A 24924-nucleotide genomic window follows, 5' to 3' on the forward strand; every position below is an offset into this window, starting at 1 on the left:
CAACATGTATTTATACATATATAGCCTACATATCCACTATGCCTATAGGGTTTATATAAGTTGTGTTGCCCTGTAACTCTAAACATAATACCCCTAAGCAATAGGCCTACATTTAAATATATTATCATTTTCTTCTGTCATCATGTATAGCCTACGTTAAAATCTCACAAGGGTGTAGGCCATTTTTAAAAATCATATCAGAGAGTGAAAGCTGTTGTGCTTAGTGCTCACTCAGGTAAAGTTGAAACGCATGCATTATCAAGACTACACAGGTCCACATCCCCTGTGCTGACGTGTATGGGTCCCCTTTTCACGCATGCGTACAGTGCCAGACACGACTCATCGCCCTCTCAAGTACGCCAAAAACACGTCGACCGCAGCCGGAAAATTCACTGTTTTTTCTTCAACATAAAAGCAAAATGATACATTATAAATAAGTATATAGGTGTTAAAACTGTCAACATTGTTAAGGAAGCTATTTTGAATTTGAGTTTTAAAAACTTGTTTAGTGTTTGTGTCACTTATATAGTGTGCGAACGTTTATTCGTCCTTCAAAGTTTTATTTTGAAATATGTAACCGGAAACGTGGAGTCATTCCCTCTAGCTCGACACTAGTGGTCACCAACGTAGCGAGCGGTGCTTTAGTGGAGTTTGACGTGGCACTCTGGCTTCACTGAGGGCAATAGACAACGAAGAGGACTCTGCCCAATACTCAGGTAAATACTATTACGACAATACTGAGAAATGTATCCAATACAAACGTGTCATTATATGTCATATAATTCTTTATGTGAAGGTATTTGTGTTTTGAAGGGAGGTTGTTCTGGTGCACAGGAAAACTTTGTAGTAATTTCCGCGTAGCTAGCAAGATGTTTCCTATCAATAATCAACACTGAATGAGATACTGTACTGTCATTTCACTGCGCTCTTTCGATAACGTGTTGAATCATATGTCATCGCCAGATTGGTGTACTAAACAGAATACATGTGTGCCCATTCAGCTGGAAGTTAATTGAAGGAAGGCAGGGATGCTCAGATGTTTAGCCATCATAACGGTCTTTGACGTGGCATGTTCGGAAGTGGCAGACAGGATTAACTATTGAACTGAGCAATTAACCACGGTTATATGTTGTATTTCGTGCTTGTTGGTTGGCTAAATGTGGTAAATTGTTTTATTATGTAGTTATAACCGGCTTTCGTGGAGTTGTCCGCACACAGCTGTTATTTTTGTTGACCCAGCTGTGCCGAAGTTCAACTTGTTTGAAAGGCTTTCACACCCTGATAAAGTCTAGTCTATGTCTCCCCATTGCCTTTCTAACTTTTATTGTGAAAGATTTTGCTTCAAATTTGTCAACTTCCTTTGCATTCGTTTCTGTCTCTGTTTAGCATCTTTCAGTCTGTCCTTACATCACATGCATGGCTCCTTTTTCGCGACACAAACTTGGCTATCAGTCAGATTTTTCGTTTTATTTTAATTAAAATAAGTATAGAGCTGCCAGGAACCGAAAATACAAACAAAAGACAAAGGTGTCTATGGAAATGTACCATTTCCCCCCCATTTATACACACAAAAACAGCAGAAAAATAAGTAATAAAACTACAAAACAGTCTCAGTCAATTTACAGTCACGTAAATTAAAAATAGTAATAGTTTTCATTGTAGAAAGAAAATTCACAATTTAAAAATGGTCTAGAAACATAAATGACTTTTTTATATTTACAAACGTGAGAGTCGCTGGATTGTACTTCTGACAACAAAATAGAAAATGACAACTCGCGTCGTCACTCGAAGATAATTTTGCAATATAGGCCTGCCTTATCGCTTTATAAGTGATGTCAAAGGTCCATGTTACATGAGTGTTGATAACTGTGTGAGGGCAAATATCCGTTAATGGCGTAGATGTATTTTCAAAAAGAGTTAAGTCCACATCAATATGGTGTAAACAAACTGTTAAAAATGGCAGAAAGTTTCTGTTTCCATTTTCACATGATTTGTTTACATTTCACAACAGACTAAATAAAAAAGAAAAGCTTGAATTAGTCGTTTTGTAAAAGGTTCATCATCAGGGTGTAATTACATAATGTACAAAATGCAAGCTTTAAATTTAAATTTCACTCTTTCAGCTTAACAGGTTGTCAAAAGTCATTCATCCTGGCATGAGAAGACAGTAACATCCCACCAAAATGAGTCAACAGGGTTATGTCGCTGCACCCCCATACTCTCAAGCCCAACCAGGGATGGGAGGCTACCAAGGTGGCTTTGGAACTGGTCCTGCACAGCCCCTCTATGGGCACTATGGCGGTCCACCGCAGGCATTCACTGCTCCACCAACAGGTAAAGGATTTCTACTCCTGTATTTCCCAAATAACATGGTTGTTGGTCTTTAATTTAACAAGTTCAATCTTGCTACCTAGCATGGTCACCTCAACTATTCTTGAATTATAAACATTTTAAGAACTAGTGCTCTCTCTCCATAACAACAATTCTGGAGTTTATGGATATTTTAAAATAACAAGTTAGAAATGCTTTCTTTGCAAAATATGAGTAGTGGTTCGAAACATGTCTTAGTTTGCAGCTGAAGGAGTTTGTGTTGTTTTATCCATTGTTGAGTGAATTTATTTGCTATACTGCTGTGATAGCATGCATGTTAAGTACCAGCAGCACAAGTGAAAAAACATTATATTTATTGGCTTTATTTTAAATGTCCCAGTAGAACTGCTGAAATAGTAAATATATTTAGAAAAGAGGGTCAAGACAACAGTAGATGTCCACTGTCTGCAACTACAGAAGAATGGACTCAATGGACAACACTGGGACCTGATTTCTGTTTGGATTAACCATTACAGACAAATAGATCTGTTCAAGCAAAATACACACTTAGCTGTATGTAGCATTCCTTTAAAGGAAAGGTCTCAGTTTACACATCTTCAAGCTGATGACCAAACTCTGACCTTCTAAGAAACCTTAGCTCACGTACTTATTTATAGGGAAAAGTCTAGAATCAAAGGAAGTAATATTCAGATGCTTTGACAATTTGTTGGAATATAGTTCTGCATCAAATATTTCGATTGAGAATGGATTTATGGTAGTTTTACGGATTTAAGTGAAGACCACACACTTATACTGTACACACTGTGTCTGTTACGCACTGCAGGTATGATGAAATCACCAGTTTCCCCTGCAGCTGGTATGCCTCCACCTCCAGCATCTAGTCAGTACAATCCAAATGTCCAGCAGAATGGAGCACATCCACAAAGGTAACAATTTTATCTAACCAGCTGCTGTTTGGCATGGCTAATCTTCTCCCTGAAATAAATGATGTGCAAGTTGTAAAATAGTAAAACAATAGTTGTAAATGTAAAACTTTTTTTACAGATCTACTTGGACTATATCAACAAAATTCCACACTGCATATTAAAAATAGCTTTGAGTATTACACACATCATGAAACCACACTGTACCTGATGTATATTTATAAGGGTTCTTATATTCCTTAGATACCCTGCCCCACCATCTGCTTCTTATGGACAACCTCCACAGTCCTCATACAACAGCATGGCCTCTCAGGCCCCGCCTTCAGGGCAGCAGCTCACCAATCAGATGAGTGCCATGAACTTAGGAAACTATGGTAAGTTTATCCATTTGTACTCAATACAGATCATACAGCAGGGTCCAGCATACATAACATCAATCAAAATAGAACAGCTAAGCAATCAGCTTTATTGATTATTGTATTTTAGTTGACAGACCTAGAAAAAAAAAGACTCACCAGACAGTATTTATTTATTTCACTTTTTTGTTGTGTAGGCCCAGGTCCTATGCAGAGCCCTCCTCCTCCAACAAGCTCTGTAGCCCAACAGCCTTACCAGACAGCCCCTCCTCCAGCAATGAGCCAGCCTCAGATGCCTCCAGGCCTGCAGTCACCCCACATGTCCCCCCAGATGTCCCCACCACAGTCACCCCCAGCAAGCATGCAAATGGCAGGACCACCAATGGCAGGTCCACCAATGGCAGGTCCACCAATGGCAGGTCCACCAATGGCAGGTCCACCGATGGCAGGCCAACCAATGGCAGGCCAACCGATGGCAGGCCAACCAATGGCAGGCCAACCGATGGCAGGCCAACCGATGGCAGGCCAACCGATGGCAGGCATGGGTAGACCCTTCCCTGGGCCACCTCCTCCAGGCCCTGGAGGTTTCCAGCATCCTGGTCCTGGAGCTGCTGGTCCACCAGGATACGCACAGCAAGCAGGTAACTGTGACACTGTAAAGCAAAAGCAAAAAATTGTCTTAGTTAGTTACTGACACATGGACATTTTCTCAGTCTACAGATTCTGAGGTCAGAAAAAACACCTGCTGACAGACAGAAATTACCTACAGCAAATGGGGACAGTTAATGAAAATATGTCAAAACACCACAGAGTGTAAAAATAACCACTCACAAGTCTTTTCATTTTGTGTATTTTTTATGCTTGAATCTCCTCTAGCTTTGCTCTGTGCCATAGTACTATTTTCTGTGTTGAATAGTTCTGTAATACACAAGATTCTGACGGGAGTATGAGCAATCTTTGTCCTTTTGCTAGATTTGAAAACAACGCACTGTCATTGCTAGGGCTGTCTGCTCAGAACTTCTATACCTTACTTTTAGTCAACAAAACAGAGCTCTACTGCATGCAGTTCTACACTTTACACTGTCACAAACATCAACAGCCAGATTATCCTGCTGTCATGTATAGGTCAGTTTGGAGGACCCATGGCTGGGCCCCAGCCAGGCATGCCAGGGGCCTTCCCTGGGGCACCAGGCGGACTGTCTGGACCACCTCAGAAGAAACTGGACCCTGATTCTATCCCCAGCATAGTAAGTAGACTAGTACTAATCCTCCTGGGATTGTTCACCTTCACATACCAACATACCACATATGTACTTCCACATTTTCTGTCTTGAGCTAGCAGCTCATTAATAGGAGTGGCAAAGGCACTTACATCTTCTCTTTTGTTACCATTATTGAGTATCCATATTTCATGTTTGGGCATATACCAAAGTATATCAAGCAAAAGCAAACATAAACATTATGAGCATTGTATTATTTGATTGCCATGTAGTTAAGCCTAAGCATCCAGTGTAACATGCTACCTTCAAATAACTCTGTAGGAATCAGATTATGTTATATATGTATAATTTATTTGCTTTAGACTCAAGTTATCGAGGATGACCAAGCAAAACAAGGGGGGCAGGTCTACAGCACAAACCTCAGAGGACAGGTACCACCCCTGGTCACCACTGACTTCACAGTACAGGACCAAGGTAACTCATAATAACATTTGAACCTCTCTCCAAGCACAACATATTTGTAGTAGTAGCTAATCTGTAGCATCCAATTATACACATTAAATCTGTCCTAATGTCTTTTTCTATTTGGAAAGAAGATTGAAACGTTTTTTTAAGGACACTTTTTTCTCAAATTTCGAGATGTGTTTCAAGCATGTGTACATGTTCATGTTAAGCATCAATAGTTATTATATACTATGGTAAATTAAACATGGAGAATTACAGTCCACACTTCTTTATATAATAGTGGTAATAGAAATGTTCTCTGTCATAATGTTGATGTCATTTGACCCCTCTTTTTTACTAATCTCAGGCAATGCAAGTCCCAGATTCATTCGCTGCACCACCTACTCGTTACCCTGCACCGCTGATCTGGCCAAACAGTGCCAAGTGCCCCTGGCTGCCATCATTAAACCCTTTGCCAGTTTGCCAAAGAATGAGGTAAGTCATACTTTACCTATAACTTAAAGCCAATTGCCTGATCTAAAAGCAAAAGTTTAAATAATATGAACAATACATAACCACCTGCTAAGATTAAGCAAAAAGAAAAGGGGGGACTGAACAGAATCCTAGCGGCTTTGCTCTGACAAAGCACATTTCCTGGTGTGCTGTAAGTCCAACTCTCGCAAGGAATGATAAATGCTAATATACACCAGTGTCTCCCACAAATTGAGGATTTATTTTTGGTGGTTGGCCTTGTGTTGGGAAGCATCCATCGCTTAAGTAGGCTGTTATACAGCACAGTGTACAGAGGTTTCTTTTTCTTCCCCGCTGTATGTTTACACATTGGTGCTTCATACATGTGTTCAATCTGTCAGTACATAAAGAAAAATGTACAATGCAAAAATCCTCTTGGGTGAAAAAACACTACATCCAAAAACAGCTTAGAGTGTCCTGGGTTGTTTTAATTTAACACTGTTATAACAATGACTAATTAAACTTATAAAAATCACATTATCACATGTCTATGAATCTATGTTAAATGTAGCTATTCTTTGGTAGTAATGGCCTTAATGGAGTTTTGTTTATGAATTCTTACCATGGCATTTACTTGTAGGATATAGCTTGATATGTCTGCTTTTATTTGAAAAAAATGAATAAAAATAAAACAACTAAAGCCAGTTTAGGACAATAGAGTATGCAGCTACTAAATTTAACAGATAGTGTCTGTGTAATACAAAACTGAAGTTGTCCTGTGAATGACCTCCTTTTGGATCATATGTGGTCCAAGAATCCTGCTGTAGATATTTTCCCTATCCACTCCCCTTGTCCCAGGCACCCATTGGCCTTTTTAGGCAATGTTAGTTTTCTCTCATCTGGCTAATTAGCTAATGTCAGATCTGCAGGGCCCACTGAAGAAGAAAGGAGGTTTATACAAAAGAAATCAAACTTGAGTATTTTACACTCTCAGATTTGATTCCATCAAGTGCGTCATGGAGCATATTCACCCTACAATTACACAAGAGTAAAATTTGAATTTGAACATAACCCAAAAGGGCATGCTGTTGTGCTTGGATGCTGTATGCATTGTTTTCTCATCTAACAGGTTTTGTTCTTTGCACTGGGTAAACAGCTCCAGGATAATGCAAACACTTTTACTCTCCATCCTGAAGTCGTATAATAATAATAATAAACATACTTGCTACCTGGCTGTATGTGTTTTATGATAGTTGTGTCGATTTAAAGCAAACATTTTTGCCTACAGAGAGTCATAAATAAATAGCGTTAAGACGGTTTCTGTCATTGGCAGGCCTGCACACAGTGCTCAGTAACAGTGCTGTGGTATGGATATGAATACAAATATTTTACATTCCATGTCAGACAAATGTTCTGTATATGAGAGTGCATAGTGTATTGTTTGGGTGGAAACACTGATACTTCAGACAGAGCAGAATTAAATTAGTGTACAGTACAGTGTGTTAAAGAGAATGGTCCAAGTACAGTTAATACCGCATTTCTGAAACATGAGAAACATCACACAATCATCTAGAAAACGAAAATAAAAGATGACCCTAATAGCTATTGTGGTCATATACTTTCTTTTAAGGAACATTTTTTTTTTAAATACAAGAGGTTTAATTTAGCAACAACTGCTTACCATCATCTTGACCATAATGTCTTTTTGTGTGTGTCCCTGTATAGAATCCTCTATATGTTGTGAATCATGGTGAGACGGGCCCAATCCGCTGCAATCGATGCAAGGCCTACATGTGCCCCTACATGCAGTTTATTGAGGGGGGTCGTCGCTACCAGTGTGCTTTCTGCAACTGTGTCAATGAAGGTATGGTACTATGCAAAAATGTTAAACAGACAAAAAAACCCATATCACCTTCATTTTCAATATCAAAATGGAATTGATTTACGTTAAAGATGTACTACACAGAATTTTCCTTAAAAAAAAAAACCCCAAACAATGTTTTGGCTTATACAAAAATAAACCCTCTCAATCATCACTTATGACCCACTGGAAGTGTGTGGTGGTGTATGTATCTGCAGAGACCCTGCCCTCTGCCTGTATTTTCTCTAGTGGTTTGGACGTCAGCCTTCTGGCACAAAACTACAAAAATAGCAGACAGAGCACCAAAAAACCCCATAAATATAGCATTCCAAAACAAGAGTGAATCTGGGGTTTCTTCTCCATTTCTTTGAGCTGGGGAAGAGGGGCTAAGTTTGAATATTGTGTTTACAAACAGTAAGCTACAATTCCTGCATAGTAGGTTTTTAAACTATATTGTGCACAGTTAAATTAATTCAGTTGTATTTCTTTGTCTCACCTTAGTGCCAGTCTTCTATTTCCAACATCTCGACCACATGGGCCGGAGGCAGGACTTCTACGAGAGGCCCGAGCTGTCTCTGGGATCCTACGAGTTTGTCGCCACCCTGGATTACTGCAAGGTACATGACAAGACTAATAAAGATCTGCCAACTAATATTCAATATACACCATGCGGAATTAATTAAGCCAATCAATAGAGACAAGCCCTAATATATATGTCACTTGAAGACCTATTCATCATGAGCTGGTAATTGAAACTTAAGGCAGGACATGTAGTGATCAGCTCGGTTGTTTTGCTCGGAAAAACAACAATGCCAATCAAGTGCACATCCCCATGGAGGCTGTGTTGAGAACAACAGAGTAAGCTGGCAAAGCTGAGTCACTCCTACTGGCCTACTTTTGCTCTGTTTATTAAGACTTATAAACAGCCTCTGCAGGGCAGCTATTAAACAAAAGCCTTCAAGGTGATTGTCTTGTCATGGGTTGTAACTGTGGAAACATAACAATATCTTACCGACAGTTCCCCTCACACACACACTCCATTTCCCTCTATTTAGGAATTCATAACTGTCATGGTCTCCTTACAGCTAACTTATAAGCAAGCACCAACGGAAACTAAATCTCTGGTATTTGACAACTAATAACAGAAACTGAAGGTGGAAGTCATAAGAGTAGACGCAAGGCTTTGGGTCTCTTTTGATATGGTATGATTAAGACCTTAAACTAAAGGATATCTTGAACTGAAAATGGAACGGCAATAATTTCTAGTTTATTCAAGAGCTTACATTTGAAATAGTATCTAATTCATTCCACCTGCTGCCTTCTTCTCTGCAGAACAACAAGCCTGCAAATCCTCCTGCCTACATCTTTATGATAGACGTGTCCTACAACAACATCAAAAGTGGACTGGTCAAACTGATATGTGATGAGCTGAAGACTCTATTGGAGAATCTGCCCAGGTATACACAACACATAAAAAACATACATATACATGCTCACACAGTAAAGTAGGAATGTAACATGTATCATCTGCTGCATTTGATGCTTGTAAAACCCAGTGCAAGAGACTACTGTGCAGTACTAATATAGCTCACATCCAACATATGTCTTGCCAAAAAAGGACTTCCCTCAGGTTAAACACACAGCCAACTATTTGTTCTCATCAGCTGAATATTCTAACGTGAAGTTTTGCAGATGGTGGGTATCAGTTAGGGATGGCGCCAATGCTGCCAAAATGGAAAATATTATTGTGCAGGCTCTCATCTCTGAAAGGCATCCAAAACAAAAATAAACAAAAGCTTTGTTATGCAGAAAACGCTGGTTCTGCGGTAAGCATTGCTCCGGAAGTGAGTTTGTGATTTATCGCTGAGGAGAGGATGATGTTTTTCACCTGGTTACTCCTAAAATAACTTGCCTTTTCGTCTCTTCAATTCATTAGTGCCAGCAGCAATATATCCACATTTGTCTTCTGCCATGACATCATCCTTTAAACACTTAGTATAAGTGTACTCTAGATAAGCCCCCTCTTCAGCTGTGTTTGAAGCTTTACTTTTGTTTTTACAGGCACTAAATTAAAGCATTTGGACACTGTGTTTTTTTTAAAATATAGTTCATGCAATTCTGCAGCATTTGCCAAATGCATGTTTAATTCACTCAAGATAAGCTAGAACCCAGTTTAAGTACGTGCAGATGTACTGGTATTTTTTAATCACTGTCTGGTATGAGAAAGAACAAAATAAACTCATCCAATCTAAATCTGAGATTGCCAACAACACATGTGACTCATGCTCACAGAGAAACTGTAGACTCATAGCTGACCAGTGGAATTTTTATTTCAAACGGTTTTGCAGTAACTGTTGCAAAATGTTTCGTAGTGTGTGATTGATTTAAGAAGAGAGACAGACCTACAAAGTGCAGTTGGTAGTGTCAGTTATAAATGCCTTTAAATTATACTGTGATGGTTAAAGGTTTTGATGTATGGTTTCGATTCAACGAAGCTACCACACCCCATTTCAGAGTGATCTGGTAAATTTTGGGTCAGTCAAAAGACTTTTACAGGTCAGTAATCTCTTAAATCCCTACAAAAGTTTTCTAGAAAAGATTGCATGGAGGCCAAACATGCTGGTGATCCATTGTTTTCTCTCCTGTGTTGATAACTTAAGAACAGGTAAAAAAAGGTTTTCTCAGGATAATCTTTCAAAGTTTCTTATATTTTCTTCTTTACCTGTGAAACAGCGGGGGGAACGTTTTGCCAGGATCATTTTTCTAAAATTTTAATTTAAACTAAACTATTATCTGTCAAAAATAGATTAAGAAAAATAACTTTAAGAGATTAAGAAAGATGATCTAGGTGCAACCTTTTGCACCTTTTCTAAAGTCATAAACACAAAAGAGAAAACATTTTGGATTTGACTGGAAAATGGATTACCAGAATTTTTGTTACACTTCCAATTTGTTATTCCAATAAATTGCTAGCTTAATATTGAATGCCTTTTATACATTCAACAGAAAGTCAACTGACCCACAAAAACAAAAACGGAATTTGTCTTTAGACAACCATGCGATTCAATGTCTATGAACAATAAAGTATTCAATAATAGATTATTTTTAAAATGATCTAAAGGGAATTAATATTCTCCATAAAAGTAGTGCCTATAAGTAACATAGTTCTTTATTTTTATAAAACATCCTAGGAATTTATAAAGAAAATAAAAACATGTAAAACAAAATGCTTCTGGGATTTGTAGGCCAATTATCTGGCTTAGTTAAATGGGTTTAGTTGTTATTTCCACCAACCAACATTTACTTGGATTTTGTAAACCTGTAGCAGATATTTCCTTCCTCTCTCTTTGGATAGCCACTTAGGATGTCAAGCATTAATAAACAAGTCCATTTTGGATGTTCTTCTACTCCTAAATGGATGTTTATATTTGCCAATTTCGCATGGTTGTGATTAAGTTCTTTTAATTTGTGTAGTAATGCTTGAGAGCGATGGCCATCACAAAGATAAATACTCTTTTTGTTTGCATGAGAAAAGTCTTAATTTCATTAAGTTATTCAAGTAACAGCTTCTAGGCCTAACTGGGACATTTTGGTGCAATTGAGCTCCGACTTGGAGTTATACAGTAAGCTCTCATCAGTGACTGCAGGATGACATTGGAGTCATGTTAACATGACAGCTGCTACATGTATACACTAAACACATGCAGCCATTGTTAATGACATGTCAAATTATTAACTTGAATCATCCTGGAATTCACTAAGACTTGTTCTGCGTCCCTCAGAGAGGAAGGTATGGAGAGCTCTGCCATTAAGGTCGGCTTCGTCACCTACAACAAGGTCCTCCACTTCTACAACGTGAAGAGCGCTTTGGCCCAGCCCCAGATGATGGTGGTTTCGGACACAGCCGAGATGTTTGTACCGCTGCTTGATGGCTTCCTTGTCAACTATCAGGACTCGAGGGCTGTTATCTACAAGTGAGATATAATTTATTGTTAATTTGTGGATAAACTGTTTATCTTGGATGCCCCATGCAGGAGGAGGAGTGAGAATTATGCAAAGTTTCTCCCAATAATTTACTAGAGTTGGTTTATTTTCATGGAAAACTGTTTAAATTGGTAAGATTAACATGGCTCCAGTCAAATACTTAAGGAAATATCTTTTGGCAGTAAAAACAATGCATGAGAAAGACTATACTGAAGTTGAAGTTGAATATTTTACTTGGATACATTTCAACCAGCCATTTCCATGTGAAGGCATTTAACAAGGAAGTGAGAATACTGTGACATGTCAGTTATGACCAAGCCATAATCCTGTCCCTCTCCTCTCTAGCCTCCTGGACCAGATCCCTGATATGTTTGCAGACACCAACGAGAGTGAAACGGTCTTTGTTCCTGTCATCCAGGCCGGCGTGGAGGCATTCAAGGTCAGCCACAGTGTGACAGCTGTCAACATGAAGTTGGAGACTAGGGTCCTACTGCAAACTCTTTGAGTAATGTGTGGCTGCTACATTTTTGCATTTAGGAAATGAAAGATCAAACATCAGTAGCACAGTTGGAAGTATAATATATGACAAGCCACATTTGATTAGCAGTAGTGTATTTCCTTTTTACTATACTGATTCCAATAACATGTAGTGCCGCCAAAGCACATAATTGTGTGTTTTTCTAAAGAGGTCAACCAATTTAAATCAAAACTAAAGAAAAATTGCATTGCACCCGCTTCTACAAGATTGTTTCAATTTGTCAAAATACTCAAAGTACTGCCCACTCTGACTTTTGCAATAATGTCTGAACTCTTTCAACCGATCAACTCAGTGAAGTTTCTTTTTTATCTCTTCCTGATATGTTTGTGTTTACTTTCAAGTCCAACAAACTTTCCCAGTGATATGAGGTCAGCCTTTTGGCGCACAGTAAAGGAAAAGTTCACACACAGCTTTTAATTGGAAACAGTTGTGGCATTACGCAACAGCAAAGAGTCCGTGACTTACTTGTTCATGTTCATATTTTTGTTTTGGGTATTTCTTACATTTTAATCTTTTCATTATCAGTTTATTTTGCAACACAGGGGAGTACTGTATAAATAAAGTTTATTATTATTATCATATGAAAATCTGATCCTCTGCAGTAATGGAGTTTTGCACCTTGTGACCTCATGGTTTTATTATAAAGATATAAATAGCACATCAGCAGGGAAGACGCTACACACCTTAGTGTGATTTTCTTTTTGAGATCTTGTCTCTTTCTCATCATTGTCTCCCCTCCAGGCAGCGGAATGCAGCGGAAAGCTCTTCATCTTCCAGTCCTCCATGCCCACTGCTGAGGCTCCTGGTAAATTGAAGAACAGGGATGACAAAAAGCTGGTCAACACTGAGAAAGAAAAAGTGAGTCGCTTTTTAGGAACTTTAGCTCATTCTGAACTCCAAATAAAGACTGCTGGCAGTTGTAGGTTGAGTAAAAGCACAGTGCAGAGTAGTTAACTAATTTGAAATCTGCAAACACTACTGACTGCTAACTTTTAAATTAAATCATCATTTAATTGACTTTTTTTTGTCTTTAGACCCTGTTCCAGCCTCTGAAAGGAGTGTATGAACAGCTGTCTAAGGAGTGTGTGGCACAGGGCTGCTGTGTGGATCTATTCCTCTTTCCCAGTCAGTTTGTGGACGTGGCAACCATGGCTGATGTACCCTCACACACCGGGGGCTCTGTGTTCAAGTACAACAACTTCCAGGTACAACATTCAGCGGGCATACATGTTTAAATTTGTTCAGGCTACATAAAACCAGCCGCAAAGACTCTTAAGGTAAGCCACATAAAAGATATGTACAGTGTCGCAAAACAAATCAGTTTTTAATTCTTGTCATTACACTAAGAAGTCATTTGAAGCCTCATAAAAGCTGGTTGCATCCGCATAATGACTTTGGCACAGTACCCACAGTTTATTATAGACCTGTCCCATAGGAATGGAGCAACAAGCGTGGGAAATTACTGCAAACTGTACAAACGCACGACACACAATTACAATGCAGTTTAACACACATGGAAAAAAAATCTATGATGAAGCTTATGATAAATGTGGATGTAGAAAACTAAACACAAACAGTACAGCATTTTATTACTTATTTACTTACTCTAACATATTATAATTTAGTGTTGTCTAAACATTCTATTTGTTGTTTACTTTAGCCCAAACTGACATTTCAGTAAATCATTTCTCTTGGTACTAGACAAAATGACTTAATGTACATTTCTGAGCTAAAGGCTGATTATCATTGATGTGAGACCAAATTTTGACAATACTACCACCTTGTGGTTAAAGCTTATGCATATACAATATTTGCAGCTGACTCAAATGTCCTCAATGTTGTCAGGTGGAGACTGATGGGGAGACTTTCCTGAGAGACCTGAGAAAAGACGTGCAGAAAAGCATCGGATTCGATGCCATCATGCGTGTTCGTACCAGCACAGGTAAGGAATAGCCCAGGAATTTGCATTGGTATACACCGATATATCACATTGTTACCTCTCCACAATTTACACCACTGTGTATGTCTATTGTTAGGTTTCAGAGCTACAGAGTTCTTTGGTGCCATCCATATGAATAACACAACAGATGTAGAGATGGCAGCTGTGGACTGTGACAAGGCTATGACCGTAGAGTTCAAGCACGACGACACGCTCAGTGAGGAGACTGGGGCGCTCATGCAGGTACGGAACTTTTTAAAATGTGCCTTTTTTTTTGCCATTTTGTCAAGTGTTAAATCCACAAGGTTTTGTTATAACTAATGTTGGATTCTGTTTCCCAGTGTGCCTTGCTGTACACCACCATCAATGGACAGCGACGTCTCCGCATCCACAACCTCAGTCTGAACTGCAGCTTGCAATTGTCGGAGCTGTACAAGAGCTGTGAGACTGACTCACTCATCAACTTCTTTGCCAAATCAGGTAATTGTCCTCGTGCCTTTCTCTGGAGTAAAATTCTTTAAGATCTCATCACACTAAGGGATTCATTTTATCTTTGCACAGATTGTTCCACTGTAGCCAAATTCAGAAAATATGTATTTTTCTTTCATGATCCATTGGTACTCCATTATTTTATGAGGGGGGAGTCATTCCATACATGTATCCATAGTCTATATTTGGAGGCGCAGTGTACTGCAGACATAGCGTGCTGCAGCATCATCCTGACCTTTGTTGAATTTACCCCATGCATCACTTGATAATCTAGTAATAGTCACAGACTTATGAGTAAAAGAAGAATGAGTTGTGGAAATGAGTACCACATGTTTCACATAAAGTACAGATGACACTGAGCCTTTGTGTAATCTGCACATAGCGAACCTTAAGTACAGCTGTATTACTGACCTCCAGTTGCCTTCTCCCATTGGTTGGCTGCTCTCTTCCCCTGCCTGATTTTCCCTCATCTTTCATCCTACTTATCCTGAACTGCCAGTTAGGCACGTCTGTTCCTCTCATCCCCCTCTCCTGTCTTTTAACTAACTTTTTCTCATGCCCACTCAGCTTGCCGTGCCATATTGAACCAGCCTCTGAAGAATGTGAGGGAGATCCTGGTCAACCAGACGGCCCACATGTTGGCCTGCTACAGGAAGAACTGTGCCAGCCCGTCCGCTGCCAGCCAGGTCAGTGCAGGACAGCACCTGGATGTAAATATGTTAAATTATGGCTTTGAGTTCAGGATACTAAAAAAAACAGCTTGATGTATACAGAAAAAGTGATACAATTCACTTCACATGCATCCATTTCTCAAGAAAGTAACAGTACTGTTTTTACTCCTGAATCCATCTGCAGCTCATCCTGCCTGATGCCATGAAGGTGTTTCCGGTCTACATGAACAGCCTGATGAAAACTGCTCCCTTGGTCGGCAGCACAGAGCTCTCAACAGATGACAGAGCTCATCAAAGGCTGTCGATCATGGCCATGGGGGTGGAGGACACACAACTGCTGCTCTACCCACGCCTCACCCCACTGGTACGGCATTAACAGTGCACAGTGACTCACTTTTTATACTTTTTAAAAAAAATGACTGAGATAAATCCACTCATACACATTTATCTGCAACTGAGTACTCTCTTTAAATCTTAAAGACAGGATTAATTTTCAACACTTTGTACATTTTGCGTATAAAAGAAAACATGTGCATTTGTCTAATTTCAGACAATGTTGTCATCTAATACATTTATTTTTTTCAGCACAACATTGACGCTAGCAGCGAGGCTTTGCCTGCTCCAGTGCGCTGCTCGGAGGAGCGTCTCACAGACTCTGGCATGTTCCTGCTGGAGAACGGCCACTCAATGTTTCTGTGGCTGGGCCAAGCGAGCCCTCCAGACCTCGTCCAGAGCCTCTTTAACCTGCCCTCCCTCGCCCACATGCAAGAACACATGGTTAGAATTCATTTAATAGCACTTTCACTTCAACATATTTCTAAACCAAATAAAAATGTTTTTAAATATATTAGTTTGGATATTTTCTTATCTCTTTAGTGCCTGAAGGCATGACAGTATGGGAAGAGAATGTCTGGGTGTTTTGGTTGAAATTAAAAACTCAACTTTTGAGACACTTCATAACTCAGCAAAGATTGAATTCAGATTAAAATCTTACATCTGACCATGATTTGATCCAGTATGCAAACATTTTTACATCCAAATAGCAGATCAACTTTACAAGCTCTAAAATGAGTTAAACTAAGTCAACGATGCTGTAATTAAAAACATAAACCTCACACAAAGTTCAACTTTGGACATTTTTTTTTTAAGGGAAAGCTTCAACATGTGGTACCGGTACATAAGAGAATGGAGCAGAGCAGAAATGTGATCTCAATTTTATACTGTATATCAGGGCTGTTTGCTCCTCGAATCAATATATAATGATGTATCAATGTTCTTTGACACCTCGTAGTATAATATGTGTTGAATAAGTACCAGTGATATTTACCCTGATCTTAGACTTAACCAACCTTCATCTGTTTTTTTCAGTGTGCGCTGCCAGAATTGGACAACCCATTGTCAAACAAGGTCCGATCCATCATTAGCGACCTGCTTGAAAAGAGGCCGAAATCGATGAAGGTAAGATACAGAAAGCAGCAACATGCTCCCAAAAACATTTGTTTAAAAACAAGCATGCCCTGGCTTTAATTACAATGTATGAAGCTATGAAAATTAGCAGAAACCTGTCAAAGCAGCCTTTTTAATTTTTTTTTTTTTTTTTTTTTTAATCTCTGCCTCCCTCTAGTGGCTAGTAAGTCACATTCCCACAACTGCTACAATCTAATTACATTTTTTCCCATGTTGCAATACAAACCAGCTAATCAAAATAAAACTCAAGAATACAAATATTGTTCTGGAAAAGAACAGGCTGAAATATTTAGTATTTAAATTTAAAAAATATGAACCCAAGCTGTCCGACAAAAATTACATTTTCATTGCTGGCCCCAAGCACTGCAGGTCCAGTCCTGTTGAGGAATTAATTGGTTCTGAATGGAGGACCGTACAACTGGAATCCTTAAAATGCAACAAACAAAAACAGAGAAATGTGTTTTATTTAAACTCTGAACACACCAAATCACACCTCATCATCAAAGAAACAATGCATGAATTGTAATTTTTGCACCCCCGTCTCTCTCAGCTCCAAATTGTGAGGCAGAAGGACAAACCGGAGATGTTGTTCCGTCAGTTCCTGGTGGAGGATAAGGGCCTGCATGGTGGAGCTTCCTACATGGACTTCCTTTGCTACGTTCACAGAGAGATCCGGCAGCTGCTCACTTAACCACCTAATGCATGGCCTCAGTGTCTCTTACCTGACTGGGCTAGGAGAAATATGCCATCTAAAGGACCATGCACAAACCTCACAGGGTCAGTCTCACTTGGCTCCATTTCTATCTTAAGGACGGTCCACAGAAAGAAACTTTTTAAGTGTTTTCACAAAGACAGAGGAAGAAACCAGGAACCAGGGAGAGCCTTTTGAGATTTTACCTTGAGAGTCCAAAGCTGCCTTTCAACATGTTTCAGTGTACACACAGTATGATCTTCAAACAACCACTTGTCACTTGAGTTAAAACATGGACAACGCATCCAGTGTTTCCTGCACAGATCATTTGCGTGATGGACTGTGGAGACTGGAGGGACATGACTGTCTGAGGCTGAAATGCATTTTGGCAAAAAGCCGACATGCTTAAGCAACACACAATGTATCTCCACAGTACAGTCAATTGAGTTTTACATTTCACTTAGTAGATTTACAGGATCAAGACAAAGGGTTGTTTGTGGGCAATACTGTAGAGTTCACTTTGAAACTCAATACAGCTCGCCAGTCTTTGTTATACATGACTTTCTATCTTAAAGAGTAAATATGAAACGAGTCTTAGTAACTCAATTTAAACAGTAAATGCTCAAAGAAATTTTACAATATTTAAATGACTTATAGAGGCTTTTACATTTGATCACACTCTTCCTGTTGTTGTGGAAAATGTACTTAAATTAACAGACACATGTATCCACAGTAACAGGTTATTCATAATTTAGAAGAAACAATGCAGCTGCTGCCAGGACTGAAAATCATTCCTGTCATTACACCATGAGTGATTCAGACCATTCAAGTCACACATGCCCCTCAACCAAAAAAAATTGAATTCTTTGACCATTTATAGCAGAGACTCGATCTCCACAGTGTGCAGTGACGCAGAAAACGTTCTGTTTTGGCGTTCTGAGATTATAATGAAATGAACACAGCTGTTGCTGCACATGGTGAAGGACAAACTTGTGTCCTGATGAAAAATGACACTTTTTCTAGACTGCACGAGGAACTAAAAAGGGGATGTTTAAGGGAATTAACTGCGGTTCAGGGGCCAAATATAAAGCTTTTCTCTAAAACTGCCACAACAATCCAACAAGGGACAAAATAATGATCTGTTCTTGTTGAGAAATACTTTCCAGCAATCTCCAACGATTCCATGTTATAATGAAAAAGGTGTCAAATTGGACTTGTTTATAAAAGTGTCAGGACAATAAAATCATCATTTGGTTTTGGATCATCAGATTTTTGTTAAAATAAACTCACTGTTCAGCTCAAATGCAAATAATAAAATTAAATAACTTTAATCTGCAAAAATGCCTGTGATGATGATTTGTAACATTTCAAATACAGCAATAGCATCATATTGTATTCCATTGCTTGTTTTTATAGCGCATCTGTGTAATTCATGTATGCATTTGATAAATATTGTATGATTTTATGTGTGTGACATTTTTGTACATGGAACGCACAACTTGTTGTTTCCACAATATTACCATCTGCCTTAAGTTAATATACTAGTTGTTCAAACATATGTTAAAGTATATATGTCCTAGAGGTCTATGGCTGATTTCAATCTTTTTGGTTTGTATGCAAACTTATCTCAGGTAATTTGAGTACCTTACTATTTTAAGTTGGAAAGATGGACGGTTGTTTTTTTTGAGTTGACTTATGGACGTTCATGGGCTTGGTGAGCCATGCTTATTTTATTCCAAACTCTCAACAAATTAAATTCTTGACATAAATATGGTTGCTCCATTTTTTAGCCTTGCACAGTACAGAGAATTCATCAGAGAAATTATTTATGTTTAAGAAAATGTCATCTAAATATTTAGCACAGAAAACCCTCTGACATGTATGCTGTTTTCATAGAAAATATGTTCGGTGTAGAATTTATTTGACGTAATTCATTGCAAGTCAGAACTACAGTACTGTATCTAAAGTAGCACTAAATCACAATGTAAACATTCACTCTCCTGACTTCTTCATCTTCTCAATAATGAGAAATCTACGACAGTAGCCAAGATTCATTTTTTCACTTACGATTACACAAAAATCATTCAATATTCAAGTCCAAGGACACACAGCAAACTATATTCCCTTTGTTTCTTATTCCATGAGCTTTAATCCAGTTGCTGCAAGTCTTTTTGTACCAGTGTGTTATCCTCTTGCCACCACTAGGGGGAGTCTGATGACTGTTTTTCAGTCAGAGACAGACTTACATGCTTTTTCAACCACAATTTGATCTGCTTATGTTGGATAATAAACGACTTATGAGTGTATTTGGGAACAGAATTTGGTTTGTAAAACATACAACATAAAATATTGGAATATATGTAATTTAACAACATGTAACTCTGTACTGTAATTTGGTACCTATTCTGTGTAATGGCCCTCTGGCCATCATAGCATACATATTTTTACATATAGATATTTTTAGTGATCCGATAGTGTGAATTTTAGAATTTATTATTAAGAAGAAAATTAATTTGAAGTGGAGTTGTATGACGTACTTATTCATAGTAAGTGTATTACTTCCAGTAGATGGCAACCTAGTTTAAAGATACAGGCAGTACTGACACAGAAGTTAAGCAATGTAACTGTGTTATATATTTTATATATTTTAGTGCGAGTGGCCACTGGGAAAAACTGGCTGGAAGGCTGATTGCCAGCATCCTATCCAGTTCTTGTTATACATCCACAGTGCAAACTATCCCTTTAACCCTTTATCAGGTGAAGAACTATATTTGGTAACTTCAGTGGATATCAAAATGAGGTCCCCATGTCTCTCTGTTTGGTCGTAGAACCACATGGATTTCTTCCAGCTAATCAGCAAAGATCAGGCTACGTTACTAGATCAAAGTGGCAAATATACAAGAAAAAAAGTTGCAGATTCAAGATATTTAAAGTGGCAAATCTGTGCGAAAAAGTAACAGATTTACGAGAAAAAAAGTAAAAAAAACCAACTTTTTTCTTGCAGATTCACCATTTAAAATCTCTTAAATCTGCACATTTTTTTTCTCATAAATTTGTAACTTTTTCCTCAAAATGTGACCCCCCCTCCCCCGGGTCCATATGTTGTTGTTTTTTTACACATTCTGGCTGTATGTAATATCCTCCAATATTCTCTAGGGTTGAAATTTGGAATTTGCAAGTATTTCAATGAGTGCCCTATTAAAGGTTAAAACAAGAAAAGTAAAACAAACTAATCAAATGAGGAGTAACTTACACCTTCTGAAAGGTAAAATTACAGTTTTCGTCAAAGGAGTCTGGTTAGATGGATATCTATCTCCAAACTGGGGCAGTGCCGACCGCCATCAAATATACTGGTATTAAACACTGACAATGGATAAGTACCTCATATAAACTCTGATTTAAAAAATCCTAACTATCCCTTTAATGTGTACAGATCAGACATTTCCCTCTACTTTCCTAAACAACAGTATTACAGCACACTAAAGTGGTTTCTTTAACCACAAGCAAACATATTTTTTGGCCTTTAATGTGTACTTAGTCATTTAACACACTTTTGAAAGTTAGATTATTATGATAATTTATTTCACTTTTGTCATTGATAGCTGAGTTTGGATATTATTTACAGGAGTAGAAATGCTTAATTATTTTCAAAAAGACCACGCCTCTATCCACTGGGATTTACTGTAGATAAGTGTTGTAAGCAAGCATTTGTTTAACATTCTATCAGTTACTTTCCATCATCACATTTCTGAGAATATTAACTGAGCTGTCAAGCAAACAAAGATTTAGAGAAACAGTAAGGAACACAAATCAAGGAAAAATGGCAATTTCTTGATGAAAATATACACATTATCTCCAATAACAATGTGCCTTGTTTTTTTTAATGAATGACTAACATGCCTCACTGAGGAGAGTGTAGCAACATACTTTATGAACACTTTGAATGAAAAACAACATGATAAGCTGTCAAATGCCGCAAACACCAATTCTCAAGTGTTTATCAGATTTCCGGCTGGTTTGATAGATACTTCCTGTATCCAATATCCAAGTCATTGTGGAAAAAAAAGAAGAAAAAGTCAGATTGAAACACCCAGTAACTTACATACATAATGTCCAGTCACTTCTCTCAGTGATCCAGTAGTTTCCAACGAGCAATAGGAAGTGACACTTTGATCCAGCATGCCTTGTGTTTGCTCACATTTGGGACCAAGCAATGGTTTAATCACAGACAGCAGGTACCTCTGTATCAGGCTGATAGGCGTGGGCAGCTGGACTTGGGCCCACAGGATGAAGAGGAGGAAAACAGCAGGAAGCGTTTAAGCAGATGACCCAAAAATGATGCATATAATACAAAGATAGTGTTTTTTTTTCAACAACCAAACCCCGCTGCCCCTTCTGATAAAAACAGTGAATTATATGAACAAATCTAAAGACCTGAATTTCACCCGAAAGCAAACTTTCATTTAATACTGTACAACCGACAATGTTTTGTACAATGATATAACACCATATAAATAACCCCAAACACTGCTTTTAGTGTAAACTCCTAAACAGTGCGTCAAAATAAAAACAGATAGATGGTTTACTTTACAGGGAATTAACATACATAGGGTTAAATGAAATACACTGAAAGCAGCATTTATCTTATGACAAAACACACCATCGTCTAATGTTATACTCATGGTAAATATAGCTACCTGTGTGCTTCTGTAGACAAACCATCGATATTATGGTCCGATTTTGACATCAATACAATCCTTGTGTTGTCTCATTCTAGTTGGCAAGTAAACATGAACAGTTTCTCATAGAGTTCTTATCTAATGATTTATCTATAGTATATACACTTTAAAATGGTACAATGTATGTTTTTTCTCTAAATGCTTCCTTGAAAGAGCAAAAAGACAGACCACAATGATTAACTAAGTCGGGGTAAGAACACTCTGGAAGTGAGAGCCAGTCTGGAATGTAAAAACAGATACTCAGATTATTTGTTCAGTTTTTTAAGCTGTAAAAAGTCACAGTGATTTCACTTGGCAGTAAATAAAACAAGTCAAGGCTGCAACAGCGAGAGAAGCATTCCATCTTAACCATTTCATCACAAATCTCTCCTTTTCTGTGTGTTTATAATGTTGGAGGCTAACACAGTTTGCACTACTTGTGTAAAGCAAATAGAAAGACACTCCAGAGACAAATGGTGGAAATCAACCTTGAATTTTCTATTCATTTTTATATAATCATCAATTTATTGAACAAAATGTTCAAAAGGCAACTCATTCCAGAGTGTTCTCACCATATTGCCTACTCCTACTTGTGGCCCACAGTAATGAACAATATTTTATCTATGATCAAAAGTCTGCATAGCACACTGTACACAGTATGAGTCCCAGTCAGTTATTGGGCCAAGCTAAAGACGATGTTCTCTTCCAAAGCCTCCATAGCCAGCCAAAAGTTAAAGAACATTTTCAAAGAGGTGCATTGATCGCATGATGTTTTCATCCTGCGCACAAAAAGAAACAATGTAATGAGAGAATGTAAGCGTGCCAACAGTAGTGGTGAAAGAGATGTGTCGGGATATCCAGCTTACATTTTGGCAGCAGTCGATGAACTCGTCGATGGTTACCACTCCGTCTTTATTCTTATCCATCTTCTGTTGGAGACGGAGAGAAGGAAAGATGAGAAACAGCCTCTCTACTGTGAGTGGCGTTTACAGTGCGGTGAGTGCTGCCAACAACACACTTGCCTGAAAGAATACTTCTACATGCTGACGAGGCGTCTCCTCTTTGAGGACAGGATATGTGCATTTTCCCATCATGTCGTAGATGGCCTTCATGATGTCTAGCATTTCCTGTGTGACACACAGAAAAGGGTCAGTTCACATAAATTACACACACAAAAAATCTATTACCCATGCAGATAACGTGTGCTTGAGATATCTGTACAGATTTCTGCTGCTACTATGACACATTAAGAGATATTGCATATTATTTGTGGTGTTTAAAGATTTAAAGGATTACAGAGAGGACATATTAGGGTGTGTCAATTATCAAGGGACAGGGACTCACTACATTTACATGCACAAAATATTCCAGTGTTTGCCTTTATTCTGAAAAAGACAATATTCCTATTAAGCTGCTTACATGACTAATGGATATGTATATTTTGAATATTCCAATAATATGTCTGTTTACATGCATACAACGTAAAATCTATTCAAATCCAAGTCTTTCAACAATGTTTAAAAGTAGGTGTGTGAAATGTAGGCTTTTATTTTGCCTACGCATCTCTACCCCAGGCTTGCAAACTGTAGGCTCGTTGGCTAGTGTAAAACAATTATACCAACGCCCAGATCTGGCCGTAAACAGCCCTCGTGTTGCAAACTGCTGTAGAAATCCAATTAAGACGAGTGTTGTGAATTCACTTTGAAAACATCCAAAGAATTTGTTGTGGAGATTGCAGATGCGAGACTCAGACAGTGAAAACATTGAAGAGACTCTGATGGCTCACATTGATATATTTTCTGAATTAACTTGATCAAGGACAATTAACCATTCCATCACATCCAGAGAAAGACAGGTATGTGATGTCAGAGTTATTTCTGGAGCACCTTTCCCCTGGCATTGTATTTAATGCAAAATCGTTTGAGAGAGACAGCCTTGTTTGACAGCCTTGTTTAGACCAAGCTGGGGACAGCTTGAAACAAACATTGAATTCTTCAGTTTAACTTGAGTAGAGGTCAATTTAATATACAAAAACAATAAAATAAATCTCTACAACAGAAGGCTCCTAAAACCTTTTTAATATTGGCATACCCCACATGTCTACCTTCAGGATTCTCAGGATGGTAATAGCTGTTGCTTGCTCCACAACTTTAGACTGGAATATCTCAATTATTCTTTGATGGATTGCCATTACATTTTGTACAGACATTTACGATCCAAAGAGGATGGATTCTCATGACTGATTACTTCCTCGCACATTTATGCTTTTGAGTTAAATGTCTCCCCAGCTATTGGATGGATTTCAGTTAAATTTGGTGCAGGTGTTCATGTCCACCTCAGGATGAATTGTAATAACTTTCCATGCAGGGCTATTACCAGCTCAAAATGTTCACTTGTCATTTATAACCAAATACCTAAAAACCTGAAAAACGGTCATCGGTCTGTATGTTGATTTTAGTGCTGATAATCTAATGTAAACATGCAAACATTGTAACTGAGATAAACAGTCAGTGTCCTGATGACGGACTGCCTCTTCTTGCCTTGAAACTTCAGATAAAGATGGATGTTTGGGTATTTCTGTGATACACGGTTGATGCTTTAAATAAAGGGACATACCTCTTTAGTGATATAGCCATCTTTATTGATATCATACAAGTTGAAAGCCCAGTTGAGTTTTTCCTGGATTGTGCCTCGCAGGAGGATAGAAAGGCCCATAACAAAATCCTGCAATAAAAAAAAAACTTCACTGAGAACTGTATAAAATATACACATTCAAAAAGTAGCTTTTTTTTTTTAACAACAAGAACTCGAGGACCTAGCA

General features: G+C 38.3%; 2 protein-coding genes across 10 annotated transcripts in view; one reads left to right on the top strand and one right to left on the bottom strand.

The window, feature by feature from the left end:
* The first annotated feature begins 629 nt into the window (after nucleotides 1–629).
* Nucleotides 630–19154, top strand: sec24d (SEC24 homolog D, COPII coat complex component). Of its 3 annotated transcripts, none has more exons than XM_059355070.1 (24): nucleotides 630–716; nucleotides 2124–2334; nucleotides 3155–3257; nucleotides 3498–3628; nucleotides 3808–4029; nucleotides 4060–4251; nucleotides 4736–4857; nucleotides 5193–5304; nucleotides 5642–5769; nucleotides 7471–7609; nucleotides 8108–8223; nucleotides 8939–9063; nucleotides 11389–11580; nucleotides 11936–12029; nucleotides 12870–12986; nucleotides 13163–13333; nucleotides 13974–14070; nucleotides 14165–14310; nucleotides 14409–14547; nucleotides 15124–15242; nucleotides 15412–15591; nucleotides 15813–16004; nucleotides 16596–16685; nucleotides 17245–19154. In XM_059355070.1, exons 2-24 carry the CDS (start codon nucleotides 2184–2186, stop codon nucleotides 17383–17385), a joined length of 3219 nt encoding a protein of 1072 aa, XP_059211053.1. In that variant the 5' UTR covers nucleotides 630–716; nucleotides 2124–2183; the 3' UTR covers nucleotides 17386–19154. The 3 variants fall into 3 exon arrangements, with proteins under 3 accessions (XP_059211053.1, XP_059211054.1, XP_059211052.1); XM_059355071.1 differs by having other exon boundaries at nucleotides 4075–4251; XM_059355069.1 differs by having other exon boundaries at nucleotides 3808–4251.
* A 1336-nt stretch (nucleotides 19155–20490) lies between these two features.
* kcnip4a (potassium voltage-gated channel interacting protein 4a) overlaps nucleotides 20491–24924 on the bottom strand; it is a 151414-nt gene continuing 146980 nt past the window's right edge. For all 7 annotated transcript variants that reach the window (XM_059354790.1, XM_059354795.1, XM_059354791.1 and 4 more), the window contains 4 exons: nucleotides 24720–24827; nucleotides 23126–23230; nucleotides 22970–23032; nucleotides 20491–22882 (listed from right to left, as the gene is read on the bottom strand). In XM_059354790.1, coding sequence (XP_059210773.1) covers nucleotides 22835–22882; nucleotides 22970–23032; nucleotides 23126–23230; nucleotides 24720–24827 — 324 coding nt within the window. In that variant the 3' untranslated portion in view covers nucleotides 20491–22834. The remainder of the gene's footprint in view (nucleotides 22883–22969; nucleotides 23033–23125; nucleotides 23231–24719; nucleotides 24828–24924) is intronic.

The sequence above is a fragment of the Centropristis striata genome, chromosome 17, assembly GCF_030273125.1.
Source record: "Centropristis striata isolate RG_2023a ecotype Rhode Island chromosome 17, C.striata_1.0, whole genome shotgun sequence".
NCBI classification, from domain to species: domain Eukaryota; kingdom Metazoa; phylum Chordata; class Actinopteri; order Perciformes; family Serranidae; genus Centropristis; species Centropristis striata.

Coding starts and splice junctions, on each gene's coding strand:
- sec24d (XM_059355069.1), top strand. CDS start 2,184: ATGAGTCAACAGGGTTATGTCGCTGCACCCCCATACTCTCAAGCCCAA. Junction 2,335..3,154: donor ATTCACTGCTCCACCAACAG/GTAAAGGATTTC, acceptor TACGCACTGCAG/GTATGATGAAATCACCAGTT. Junction 16,005..16,595: donor CCCACATGCAAGAACACATG/GTTAGAATTCAT, acceptor TGTTTTTTTCAG/TGTGCGCTGCCAGAATTGGA.